This window comes from Anneissia japonica, unplaced genomic scaffold (genome assembly GCF_011630105.1).
Source record: "Anneissia japonica isolate Jap-2015-1 unplaced genomic scaffold, ASM1163010v1 scaffold287835_len3118868_cov185, whole genome shotgun sequence".
In the NCBI taxonomy this organism is placed as follows: domain Eukaryota; kingdom Metazoa; phylum Echinodermata; class Crinoidea; order Comatulida; family Comatulidae; genus Anneissia; species Anneissia japonica.
Window position 1 is genome coordinate 842,640 of NW_022737223.1, and position 13,394 is coordinate 856,033.

The 13,394-nt window shown below is 35.2% G+C and overlaps 1 protein-coding gene across 2 annotated transcripts; it reads right to left on the bottom strand.

Annotated features, from left to right (window-relative positions):
- Window positions 1-1,210: 1,210 nt before the first annotated feature.
- On the bottom strand, window positions 1,211-13,036 carry LOC117117186 (15-hydroxyprostaglandin dehydrogenase [NAD(+)]-like). 2 transcript variants are annotated; one of them, XM_033261410.1, is made up of 7 exons: window positions 12,818-13,035; window positions 6,861-6,987; window positions 6,412-6,518; window positions 4,295-4,391; window positions 3,754-3,830; window positions 3,017-3,162; window positions 1,211-1,968 (listed from the first exon to the last, which is right to left on the bottom strand). In XM_033261410.1, the coding sequence occupies exons 1-7, from the start codon at window positions 12,908-12,910 to the stop codon at window positions 1,845-1,847; spliced, it is 771 nt and encodes a 256-aa protein (XP_033117301.1). In that variant the 5' UTR covers window positions 12,911-13,035; the 3' UTR covers window positions 1,211-1,844. The 2 variants fall into 2 exon arrangements, with proteins under 2 accessions (XP_033117301.1, XP_033117302.1); XM_033261411.1 differs by having other exon boundaries at window positions 1,832-1,968; window positions 3,002-3,162; window positions 12,818-13,036.
- Between the last annotated feature and the right edge of the window lie 358 nt (window positions 13,037-13,394).

Consider the following 13,394-nt stretch of genomic DNA (forward strand, 5'->3'; position numbering starts at 1 on the left):
CGTTTCTTTAATGTAGTGAAGCGTGCCTACGTACAATTACGTGCAGAATAACAGATGCCGGTTCTGAATATTAATATATTTTTAATTGGAATTTCTTGATGTACTTTGTACGCACTAATTGCTTCAAGCACCTTGGACATACTATGATCTACTTGAAATCGATAATATATCTCTTAAATGGTATTATATGTAAATACACCACTGAGATATAAACAAACATCAATCCATGAAAAAAAAAAAGAAAGAAACTGATGCCTAATTTAAGGATTATAATGACAAATCGATACACTGACAATTGTTAGCAGTGGTGGATCCAAGATATTTTTGCTAAGTGGTGGGGGAAATTAAGGGACTATTTCTGATGTGGTTGGTTGAGGTGTTCTATTAACCACTACCCCATCCAAGGCCACAAAGCCACATTTTATGTACATATTTATTTTACAGTTTATATTAGGAAAATCAAATTGCAGCATATTTTTTGATAGAATTTTCATACTGGTACAGTCAGTACTCTTCGAAAGCACCAAATATTTTCTTTAAAACCCACAAGTTAGTTCTCAGGAGACCATTGGTTGATAGCATTGACCATGGGTTGTTAGCATTGACCATTGGTTGATAGCATTGACCACTGATTTGACAGCATCAGTCATTATTTTATATTGGTAGTACTAGTACATGTGTAATTGTAGTACCTCCTTTTCCAAATACATTAAGCTTGCATAGTAATTTACCAATGTCATTGATTCAGGTTATAATAAATGTTATGTTTGTTTTAAATTTTGATCATAGTAATTTACCAATGTCATTGATTCAGACTGTAATAAATGTTATTCATGTTTTTTTTAAATTGTGATCAGCTCTGGCAACCACCCCGAAAATAACCCCAAAAAACCCCAAAATTTAGTTGTTGATAATTTTGTTGATATTTTAATTTCTACTACTCTTTGAAACAGTGTTTATTTGAAAAACAAATAGTTGAGTATTAACAAAGTTATGAATATTTGATTTGATTTGATTTGACTTATTTTGAAATTCTCACAACTAAACAGAGTACAAAATTAAATGAATTAAACAATAAGAGAATTTCAGGATAACCCTTTAAGCATTTCTGCTTGTTTCTGAAGAGGTCCCGTTACAATAATAATAAACGCAACAATGACATATAACAAAAAGAAGGCCATGGCCTAAAATAAGCAACAATGCAAACAAATACCATACTGAAAAATTTATACTGAAAAATTTAAACAATTAGCTTGGAATGAGAATTCTAAATAATTAATAAGGTAGGACAAAGATTTAGATATGTAAATAACATCATCAATTAGTATTATATTTAATTTTATTATTATTTTACAATACCACATTATTTAAGACATTTAAAAGGTATTATTCAATTCAAAAATATAATATATATATATGAGCATTTGATTATTTAATTATATACAGTTACTTATCTAAAAAAGGAAAATTAAGAAACATTGTTTAATTCATTTATTGGATATCAGCTATGTAGGTTTTGAGCAGCTTTCGAAATCATTAGTTTAATATTAGGTTTTGAGTGTCATATACTTTTTAAAAAGTATACTTTCAGATAGATTTAGTGATATATATCTGGCAGAAATGTTTTTCAATACCTCTTCTTTTGCAAACTGTGAAAACTTGAAATTGGTCAAGATGCTGATTCTTGATTGGGTGCTAGCGCAAATTTAGAAATGACGACAAATCTAGGGTTTTGCTAAAATTGATCACAATTATTGAATTAATCATCAACATAAATCAAGATGGGATAGATTGTGTAGCTGTGTAAGTCTAAATGTTATACAGAACATCTGCACCATCATACACTAAAGCTTTGGTATTGGCTTGTAATACTGTATGTCAATTCCCTTTTCCAAGGTCACTCGCATAATTTGTCCATGTATGTCCTCTTCCACCAACCTCATGAAAGCCTCCGCCACAAGCGAAACACTGAAATATAAAGTAGATTTTACTAAACATAATTAACATCAGTGTTCTTCCAATTGAAAAATTTTTACTGGTAAATTTTTCCATAAAAATTCAGCAATGTGCAGCGTAACTCGCCGCACAGTGAGGTTTAATGACTTGAAGAAACAAAAACACATGTATTCATAGGCATAGACTGGAATGATGTTAATTTATTGAAAGAGGGCCAGCCTAGACTATTAAGCTATTGAATTCCGCCCGCACATTTTCCTGCACAATTTTTGTAGAACACACACATATCCTAATACACAACCAATGTATTATAAGCACCAGGAGTTGCATTTCTGCGCACCCATTTTTAAATGATTTTCCATGCAAAATTTTAGTTGGATTTCAAGATATCCTCTACTCAAATAAATACCTTACAGAGTGGAACATTAGCACTATATTAATGTATACTACATGTATGTTATCATCCATCATCATCATCCATGCAAAATTTTAGTTGGATTTCAAGATATCCTCCGCTCAAATAAATACCTTACAGAGTGGAACATTAGCACTATATTAATGTATACTACATGTATGTTATCATCCATCATCATCATCCATGCAAAATTTTAATTGGATTTCAAGATATCCTCCGCTCAAATAAATACCTTACAGAGTGGAACATTAGCACTATATTAATGTATACTAAATGTATGTTATCATCCATCATCATCATCCTCCATTCCTCATCATTACTATAGGGAAAGAAGGTATTTCTGGCAGGTTTACTTTAATGAGCTTTTTTCATATATCTTTTAATTGCTCTGTGTGGTAATAACCATCATAACTGACTTGAGGGAAACAATTGAAAAAATAGAAAACACAAGCAGATATCATGAATTGGAGGGATATTGGTTAGTTTCCATTAGTGAATTACTAGGAGAGTTGGTAGGAGGTGATGGTGATGATGTTATTGGTGAGACAATCATCACCACAACCACCATCAACACAACCTATACCAACTCAAAATGAATTCACAAATAATGCAGAAGGAAAAAAAAAACACCTTTGAATAACTCACGGCAATAATTCAAAATGTTTTCGCAATTCCGCAGCCTTTTCATCAGATGCATTCATCGTAGATTTCTCAATAATCGCTGTGTCGGTGAATGCTGGACACAAGCAGTTCACCCTTATGTTGTTCTGAATCATTTCGTCGTCGTAAATCTAAAGAAAAATGTAGTATTCTGTATTGTAATGCACATAATGGTAAAAGAATTTTCTCGTCACGGTCTAGGAGATAAAGAATTAAAGATTTGTTTTGTAAAACTGCCTCATTGATAGTGAATATGCAGTTTTAACTAGTAGAACAGATAATGATGTCAAATTATTGTATATCATAAGAGGCAATTTTCATGATCAGAACTTCTCGTCATGTTGGTGCGTAGGCTGTGAAGTAAAAACTTTGCAGAACGCTTCCTTAATAAAAATATACAGTATTTCCTAATGGAAGATCCAGGGGGTGGAGAAATGGCACTCATCTCCTTTATCCTCTCCCCTCACACCCAGCAGCAGCCTAAAAAATTAAAAACGAAATGACATAGCGTGACATTTATACACACTAGGCTTAACACACTAGTACATAAATTATTCACCTCTAAAAACAATGTAAATTTGTAGTTTTAACTGCGCCTGTCCATATACAAGTTCATTTGACATGTTTGTGTGTTTATGTCGACTGACATTGATTCGGGCATGCGCAGTTCAAACTATGATTTAGCATATTTTCAAATACTGTATATTGAATTAGATATTTACCCCCAAAGATCTTGTAAAACCAACCACTCCATATTTCGTTGCAGTATACACAGGAGCATAGGGAGCATATATTAAACCTAAAAAGATAATTATTATTATATTAATCAATATAAAGTTAGTAGAATCAAAGAGCTTATATACTTGATCAGTGAAAGTAGTGATAAGCAAGGGTACCACCCCTGGTGACGTTGCATCGTCTAGCGCTCACAGGGAGCGAAGATGGATTCATCGACCGTAGCGAGTGCCCAGCTTTACGTTTCTCTTCCCCCACTCTCCTGAGTTGCATATATCAGTTATTAATCATTCTGTAATTTATTCATTCAGTTATGTCACTCATTTATCCATTCTCTTATTTATTTATTCTGCCACTCATTCATTCATTTGTTTGTTACTCAACTTGTTCATTCATTTATTCATTCCTTAATTTATTTTTACTTAGTAATAATTAATATATTACAGATTAAATGAAAAAAAAATTCCAAGGAGGCAAACATCTCTACCCAATCCTTAAGACAGGTTTAATGCTTAATTTAATTTTCACCTGCCATAGATCCTATGTTAACAATGACCCCTCCATGACCTCCATTTACATGTGACATAAATTTCTTTGCAAGAAAAGTTCCATGAATTACTGCAGTCTGAATAAAAAAAAAATTGGTAAGGAACACAAATGGTAAAGTACATTTAATAAACAACAATGACGAATAATTATGTGGTAGAATAACTCATTTGACACTAAACTGCTATGGTGTGTGCCGCAGGGACGTATCCAGGGGGGAGCCGTGGGAGCCGCGGCTCCCCACCTTTGTACACAGTGTTAAAATTTTAAAGCTTATTCTTGAGCCAATACAAATTCTTTCCTGGGATCACTAAAAATGTATACTTCTATAACATGTAAATATGCATCTGTACTCGTTATACATAGGCCTAATAGAACACATAGGCCTAAGAGTGATTTAAAAAAATCTTAAATCCATAAATCTCAGGCCAGGTCTTTTAAGATTGAAATGCGATACTGTGGTTAAAATTCGTTTTTATCCTTTTCCAAGTTTCTTTAAATTTTTGTTTAATAATACTACTACTAATAATGATGATGATGATGATGATGACGATAGTAATAATGGATAATAATATTAATAGCAATAAAAAATGAAGAAAATTGTGCTAAATGCGAAAAAATTTGTGATTTGTTGATCATTAGTAATATAGTATATATAGTTAAAGCTTAGTAAGCTATAGTTAGGCCTAAGTTGTCCTGGATATTAAGTAGATCCCTGATAAAAGTTCATGAGAAATTTGTTGGCGTTTCATTTTGACTATAATTGTGATGTGATGATGATGAATTTTACTATATAAAAGTGTCATTTCCGGCCATCTCGAGAGGTAGTATTTCCTCAAATTTTCTCAGCCCCAGCCATGATGGGGCTGAGGTGGATGTCAACTCACAAAATGCCCCCCCTCCACCTTTCAAAACAGATCTGTGCCCTTCCCTGGGTATGACATTAAACCCCATCGAGTCAGCTCCCGATGTATGTCTTAGTGACTGCTGTTTGTTTTTAGGATGTGATCTGGTTTTTCATGTCCATTTTTCGTGATTATGACTATTCTGGATAAAGAATGTTTTGAGCAGAGGTGGATTCAAAGCCCCCCCCACTTTATTTTTTAAGGGAAAAAAAAGAAAAATATATTCAAATTGAAGTGCGAGAGTGTAATCATAAATTTTCTTACCTCAGCCCCAACCATGGTGGGGCTGAGGTGAGTAGTTCCTCAGTCTGTGAATGGCCCTCCTTGGTTCAACTCTCTTTCGAATTCCTGGATCTGCCACTGTTGATTTATTATATAATTATTTTTGCGCTTATTTATAATGCGTCTATTGCAATTTTCACTTTATCCTCTCAAACAGTCCTAAGAACGTTCAGAGTGCACTACTTCACAGGGATTCGCCCCTTGACCCCGCCGGGGTCCTACGTAATTCGTATTCGGCTCCCCCCCTTTCAAAATCCTGGCTACGTCCCTGGTGTGCCGAACCGTGGGATGGTTGATACAGATTTTCCCGACGAAAGCAATGTGGCCGTGGTCCATTAAAAGGTTTCGAAAGTGGTCCAGGGGGCGCAGACTCCAAAAATTTGGGCAATTTAGGGGTTTCAAAGGCTTATTTAATCGATTTTAGAGTTTATTAATATGTAGAATATAATTTTCTTTTCTCCCTGACGAATTGTGCTTTTTCTCCCCGATAGGGGGCCCTGGTCCCCCGACCCCACTTTGGCACCACCCTTTGGGTTGGTACCCCAGAACAATTTCCACATTGTTTTTTGGTCAGAGTGCTGAAATGCAAATAAATATGGTACAGCGTCCTTTGGAAAAGACCATGAAGCCCCTGGAAACTCCAACAATTTACAAGGAGATATAGAGACTTAATTTAGAATCTGATATTCTGTAAAAATTACATGAAATTGTTTTTTTTTTTTGCCCACTAATGGAGCTTTCGTCCCCACTCTGATGCCACCACTGTGTATAAGATGGAAGTGAAATGTTGGAACAGACTCTCTTCCAATGTAAAAATCATCACCACCAAAAAGTTAGAAAATCTTGAGTTTGTTTTTAGTGAACCAGAAGAAAAAGTATGCCTTTTTCTAAACCAAAAAAAAATAAGCTTACTAGATTGAGTTCCAACATGACCTCCCATTGCTTTTCGTCGCTGATACCGGCATTATTAACAACAATGTCAATTTGGTCATATTTCAGTTTTGTTAAGGTAAAAGCACCTGAAACAGAAACATTGATAATAAGTTTATGTATAGCAGAAGCATGATAGTGGTTTGTTGTCTTTCAGAAATTATTATTTTTATTATACTATTTTTATGGAATATAATTTATTATAATAATGAACACATGACCATATTGAGGATAATGATGACGATCATAATAATCTATGTATAATCAATAATCCTTAATTATGATTGTTTAAAGTATTTTAATATTATATTTTTATATTTATAGTATAATTAATTTTAAATTGTACTCTGTATATGGAAGGTTTCCTGCAGTAAAATGAGATTATAAATAAATAAAAATATAACAATAAATAAATAAATAAAAATAAGTACCCTCAAGTTTTTCCTTGTTGGTGACATCACAGTAAATGAACACTGCCTTGTCTCTTCCATACTTTTCCTGAAATTCTTTTGTCGTTTCTTCTCCTTTTCTGCGGTTTACATCAACAATTGCAACCCCCTGTGATAAATATAACGAAAAAAATAAAGGTGAAAGTAAAGGTAGGAGAATAACCCATAACTTGCAGCGTCATTGTCCTGAATTGCATATGGGCTTTGTCCGTGACTACCTAGCAGCCGTAAAGAGGCGCTTCATGGTAGATATATATTCACATCATTCCACAACGACAGGGGCTGAAATGAACCATAACATCAGGGTAACACCCTACTTTTCCGAAAGATGCAATGGGATGGGTTCTTCAAAGTGCACACGAGCCAGATGTATACACTGGATTTCCATTTTAAGTCCTTATCTGAGAAGTGCACACGAGCCAGATGTATACACTGGATTTCCATTTTAAGTCCTTATCTGAGAAGACTCAGTTCTACCCACCAAACCATGGGTGAGGAGCGGCTGGAACCAGTGCCGATGTTAAGGCTGTAGCTAGCAGCGCCGCTGCCTTACTGCTTGGCCACTTGACTCACCCGAGTGATGATAGAATATGATTCAGTAAAATGCCTTGTAAATAAGACAGTTGACACAAATTGTACCTTAATAACAGTATACATATATATTACTTATCCAACTATACTATTTCGATGTGAGTTTGCATCAGGAAAATATCACAAGAGTGATGTTTTACCCTACCTGATGTGTTATCGCACCGAATACTCGGCACATTCCAAAATACTTGTGGAAGAATGGTGCCAGGCTAGTTATCTAGAGGTCTTGGGTTCAATTCCCATCCAAATTTTTTTCGCAAGTATTTGGGAACGTATTGAGTATTCGGTTTATAACACGTCGGGTAGGGCAAAAAATCGCCCTTACATAGTATTTAACAAATATTCTACACACCGTATATGCAAGCTGTACATATTTATTCATCTATTTACTGGTATTTATTCTTTCTTAGACTGCATATCAATTGTTTTTATTGTTTTATTTTGTTACCTTTACAAACAAACCATCAAAATAGAAAGAAAACAGAACACAAAAACAAGTCAAAAGAAAATTCAATGCAAAACATAAATTAACAGTAATAGAATTTTGGAATGAAACTAATGTCATTTCTTTTGTTAATTTTTGTTTTGTTTGGAAGTTCATTCCAACTACATAATACACACCCACATACCATCCAATAACTACATACTTACATACTTACACACACACACACATATTCAATAACCACACTCATATTGAGTTGTGGTTCGAGTCTCTTTATTTAGAAAACAAGGTCATACAATTTTACAAAAAAATAAAAAAACATACATATAATAGTCCTTTAAAATTTTAAAATGCACAACAGTTGCCGCACAATTGTGCTAAAGAAAAACAACACACTATCCAATAACTAGAGTACATAATATTAATATATTCACACATACATACCTATGCAAACTACATACATACATACAGGTATACAACTTTAAAAGCTGACATATTGTAATTGTATTTTTTTTTGTGTTCCCCCCCCCCCCGGACAATCCTTCATACAACAGCAATGTTCTCCAAGTTAAAAAATAATTCTGGAAATTTTCATGCATGTAGAGTCAATTAAGGTCATGGAACATCACTTTGGCTGGATGCCAAGATACAGGGGACACCAACAACCCTCTGGTTATTAGTGTACCATGTACCACTAGCTGCCAACGTCCCTTTGGTTATTTGTGTGCCACGAACCAGGGAATACAATGGCCTTCTGGTTATTGAGTGTGCCAGGGACCAGGAGATGCCAACGGCCCTCTGGTTATTGGTGTATGAGGGACCAGGGAATACCAAAGGCCTCTGGTTATTGGTGTATGAGGGACAAGCAGATGAACACGGCCTCTGGTTACTTGTGTGCCTGAGACCAGGAGATGCCAGCGACCCTCTGGTTATTGGACGTGCCAACAGCCCTCAGGTTATTGGTCCAGGAAGCTTTAGGATCATTGTTGTTGAATAAAATGATTTATTCAAGCAAATTATTTAAATATGCTGTTGATAATCATTTATGTATTTTGTTGAAAATTGACCTTTATCCAGCATGCATGTAAAACACACCCCTGGATTTGCAAAAGCTGTAATATGTAATAACAGGATGTAGATTTGCAGATTCTTCCTAATAATGTTCAAAATTATATCTCTACAGTATATTCCTATACATGAATATGGCAGATAGATGAAAAGGCACATAATACACTACTACATCCCAATTCAAATCCAATCTTTTTTTTTTGGTGTCCACTGCCCCTCAGGGAGCAGTAGACACTATGTTGTCACGCAACAGTTGACCTTTCTAATTCCGGTGGAGGTCATGTGTAGGTGAATATTTTGGTGTAGAGTCGTTTCGGTGTAGAGTCGTTTCGGCCCTGAGTCGATTCGGCCTAGGGTCGTTTCTGCCCGAGTCGTTTCGGCCCAGGTCGTTTCGGCCCTGAGTCGCTTCGGCCCTGAGTGGGTATTTTTGTCATGCATTTCGGCCACGGTGTATGGAGTGCCGAAAGGTGCGGCCGCGAATAATAATTTAATAGAACAAGGTGGCTAAGCAGTATACCATTTGTTAAACATGAAACAACTATTATTATTATTATTATTATTATTAATATTATCATTATTGTTATTATTATTATTATTAAAGAAGTCATTGCAGTATCAAATGGTGTTATCTTTCTTTTTACAGAAACAACGCAAATGTTACAAGTTGATTGGTTTGGAGACATGTTTCTTTTTATTGGTTTCATACGATATATATTTGGATCATGTTTATAAATGCTTCAATAAAATTTTAAAACAAGTAGGCTTACAGTTAATTTTGCGGATTAGTTTGTCATAAGTTTGTTTTTGTTTGTTTGTTGCGTCTCCATTTACATTACCAAATGTTGTATTTATAACAATACATATATAAAATAAATTAAAATATACTGAATGATGTGATAATGAAAATAAAGCAAATATATTATTGTATTCGAGGCTGAAAAAAATCACTCATTGTATAGAAATTAACTATAAAGAAATTATTAACTACAGTATAATTTGAGGAAAGAAACGTTTTCAACAATTATGTTGAGGTGAAGCAGACACATGGTTTGTATCTTCTTGTTTGTTTTATTTCCGTTGTCGATCCATATTTTGATTAGGCATGTTTATAAAATACTGTACACAAATAAATGGAAATAGTAAAATATAGTTTAAATAAAATTTATAGACCTACAATGTTAATGGCTGTTTTAGGCTTCTTTTAATATTAAGCCGGAAATTTCACTCACAATTCCTATGTTGCATGGAAACTATAAAATGCGGAAAGAAACGCCCACAAACAGGTTCCCACCGGTACTCTTTAGGGTGAAGCAGACATCCTTTTCTGGAATGTGTGGGCGCACTACCGCCAAGAGTGAAGTAGGTGAGATGATAAAATTAGACTGGCTATTTTTAGGTGCAAACACATGCCATGGCAGTGAATGTGTACTCGTGTGTTCACCTCTCGTCTACGGTTCCGATTAAAAAAAAAATTATTCAACTTTGTTTAAGCTTTAATATTTCATTTACCGTAGACCTATATGGACAGGGCCCCTGCTGGCAGGAGCGGATCCAGAGATGTCCGACAGGGGTAACCGAAAATGGGGCCGATCGAAATAACACCGCCCTAAGGGAAGGTCCGCAAAATATTTGTTTTCTAGACAGACGCTTAAAAATGTAAACTCTGAGGCGTTTTGGGTGATCAATTTTTTCCCCTTTTTTAACTTCCTAAAAGGGTGACGGGGCTGAGGACGACCCAGGCGCTGACATGTAGGCTCAATCTCCCCCCCACCCTTTTGACATCCGCCCCCGATGGATCCATATTTGTGATTGGATTAGGATTATGTACTGTTGTCTTTGTAAATTCTAAAACGATGATAATGATGACATATTGTTTGAAGGTTTGCATGTTGAAGTAATGCTGACGGTACAACGTAGATAGGCCTAGTTCTGAAAAGATTTGGTTTTTTTTTAGAATGTCTCATTTTTTTGTTGATAAATGAAAATACTAGCCATGAAAACAAACATATGAAATTCAGATATATTTGATTTAACAATTAAAATACCGCAACAAAACACAAGAGCCTTTATTAAGGATCATTTAGAAATTGATAATATAATTGTACTGTCTTGTACACTACTGGGAACTGCAAGAAAAAAGAACATTGTTTTTGAATAACCACATACTGTAAAATTATACTCAAACTAATTAAAATTTCTGAAGCAATAACAATTGCAAAACTTAAATAATAATCATACTGAAAAATACAAAAAAGAAGAAGTATTATGTATAGTCAAGGATCGTAAAAAGTACAAAATAAATCATACTAAAACGCACAAAAAAATGCTCTTTAAAAATACAGAACCCAAATAAACCACAGTGCGTACTTGGCGCTCCATACTGCGGCTGTTAATTGCAATCAAAATGCTTACAAAACAATAGGGCGCGATCACTTCTGACCCGGGTCATTTTGACCCAAAAAGGGCCGAATCGACCCAGAACCGAATATCTTATGTACGGTTAGTAACAGTATGAAGGTATTATTGAGAAGGAGATCACTCGGCAACAGATCCCTTTGACGCGACAAACCAATGTGTTCCCCGCCTTTGGATCGCGCGCGGGCGTATTACAACAACTTGGCAACGACATGTGCTTATACGCTCCAGCACAGCAGTTGTGCGATGAAGCGTTTGATTTTAACCCATTAAATATCTTTATAATAAAAAATGTTCCCCTGATTGGATTTGTTCGTACTTTTAGTATGTTATTATGTGTATATTTCAGAAACAGATTCCGCAAAATATTTCTGTTAAAATTACTTCTGTGTTCATTATAATTTTGTCTAAAGATCGATTTGTTTGACTATAAAGCTAAGGCAGCGTAAAACTGAAAATTACTCTGATTCTGAATTGAATTTTTGAATAGTTAACCCTCATTAACCCTAAAATGACTTAGTTTATTATAATCCTCCATCATTCCTTAATTAATCTGTTAAAATTGGAATTATCGAGTTTTATCCAATTTATGGAAATTCAAGTTGCAATATACCATACTTTTAAAGCTGATGTAAATGTTTCATTAAATTTGAAACTCTTTTTTTTAGAAAATATTATTACGTTTGGTATTTCTTGAAAGATCAATGTATTAGCTTCAAGATGGAAACGATTGCGCAGCCATAGTGATTGACTGTAAGTAGTGCGCATTGAGAAAAGAACGTCCTCTCCATTTCACCGTGTCAATCATTTGGTAATGGAAGCCTGCTGAGCATTTTGGTGGTGGGGAACACATTAGACTTCAAAGGCATCGCGCAAACGTTCTTCACGCGCTGCGGCAGCTTTGTTCTTGGTTCATTTGCATAGCTCTGCGTGCGCGTAGCTTTTTCGAGTGATCTCCTTCTTAATACCTCCATGGTAACAGGAACAATGGTACGAAAATGGTAAAATCGTCCCTTTCAATGCATGGTTAGGAAAGGGTTTATGCACTAGTAATTATATGCACTGGAAAGAGATAATATCGGCAATACCAACACAACAAAATATGAAATTAGAATTCTTACGAAAAGGGTATAAAAGGAGGGGTTTTATACTTATAGTAAAAGGGTTGAAAGAAGAAAAAGATTTAAAATGTATGAGTACAAAAAAACTATACAGAGTCTTAGTAGAAAGGATATATCAAGCACCGACATCTCAAGATAAAATGCAGAACCGATTTGGTGTCGATAGCGACAAATATGGACGGACGGATGCGCTTTTCGCTGAAACCCAATCACAACTAGGACAGGGCCTACGTTACGGTTAGGCCTGGCCTAGCTACAGCAGTACTGTTTAGAGTAGCAATCCGAATCGCTGGCCTACTTACTTTTGCATTTTTCTTCAATAGTTTTTCCGCAAAACCTTTCCCCAACCCCTCAGCTGCACCTGTAATCAGGGCTACTTTATTCTCGACATTCATTATGTGTTACGTAAAGCTGAAAACTTTGCAAAGTCGTGACTTCTTTCCACGGTTCCCACCACACCGACCACACACTGCATGCGACCAAAAAAAGAGTATACGCGTGATCAAAGATACTAGAAATACAAGATAGCGTTCTCCAAACAAAAAAAGTGTTCCACCGAAATGCATGGTGGGAATACGAAAAATGGGACGCCCCCTACAGCTGGATCTAAAAAAACTTGTGCCAAACTTTCGTTACCAAGTCGTCGCGTATTTTATTATCAATTCTCAACAAAGATACTAGATATAAAAACTAACTAGAATAGACACCCAGACAGTGACATCGGTGAATACATAACCTCCTTGGTGGCGGTAGAAATCGTTGCTATTTTCCAAATAATACACAAAACAATTAAAGCATAATCATGAATCAGTAAAGAATAAAACAACAATACAGCGCCGAATCGCATGGCCGGACGCACTCTTAGTCTTAGTGAAAAAG

Bases quoted from the DNA above. Each gene is read 5' to 3' on its own strand.
- LOC117117186 (XM_033261410.1), bottom strand. From the start codon at position 12,910: ATGAATGTCGAGAATAAAGTAGCCCTGATTACAGGTGCAGCTGAGGGG. The intron at 6,988-12,817 runs GTAAGTAGGCCA...TATTTATCACAG, and splicing joins TATTGAAGAAAAATGCAAAA to GGGGTTGCAATTGTTGATGT. The intron at 3,831-4,294 runs GTGAAAATTAAA...TTATCTTTTTAG, and splicing joins TAACATAGGATCTATGGCAG to GTTTAATATATGCTCCCTAT.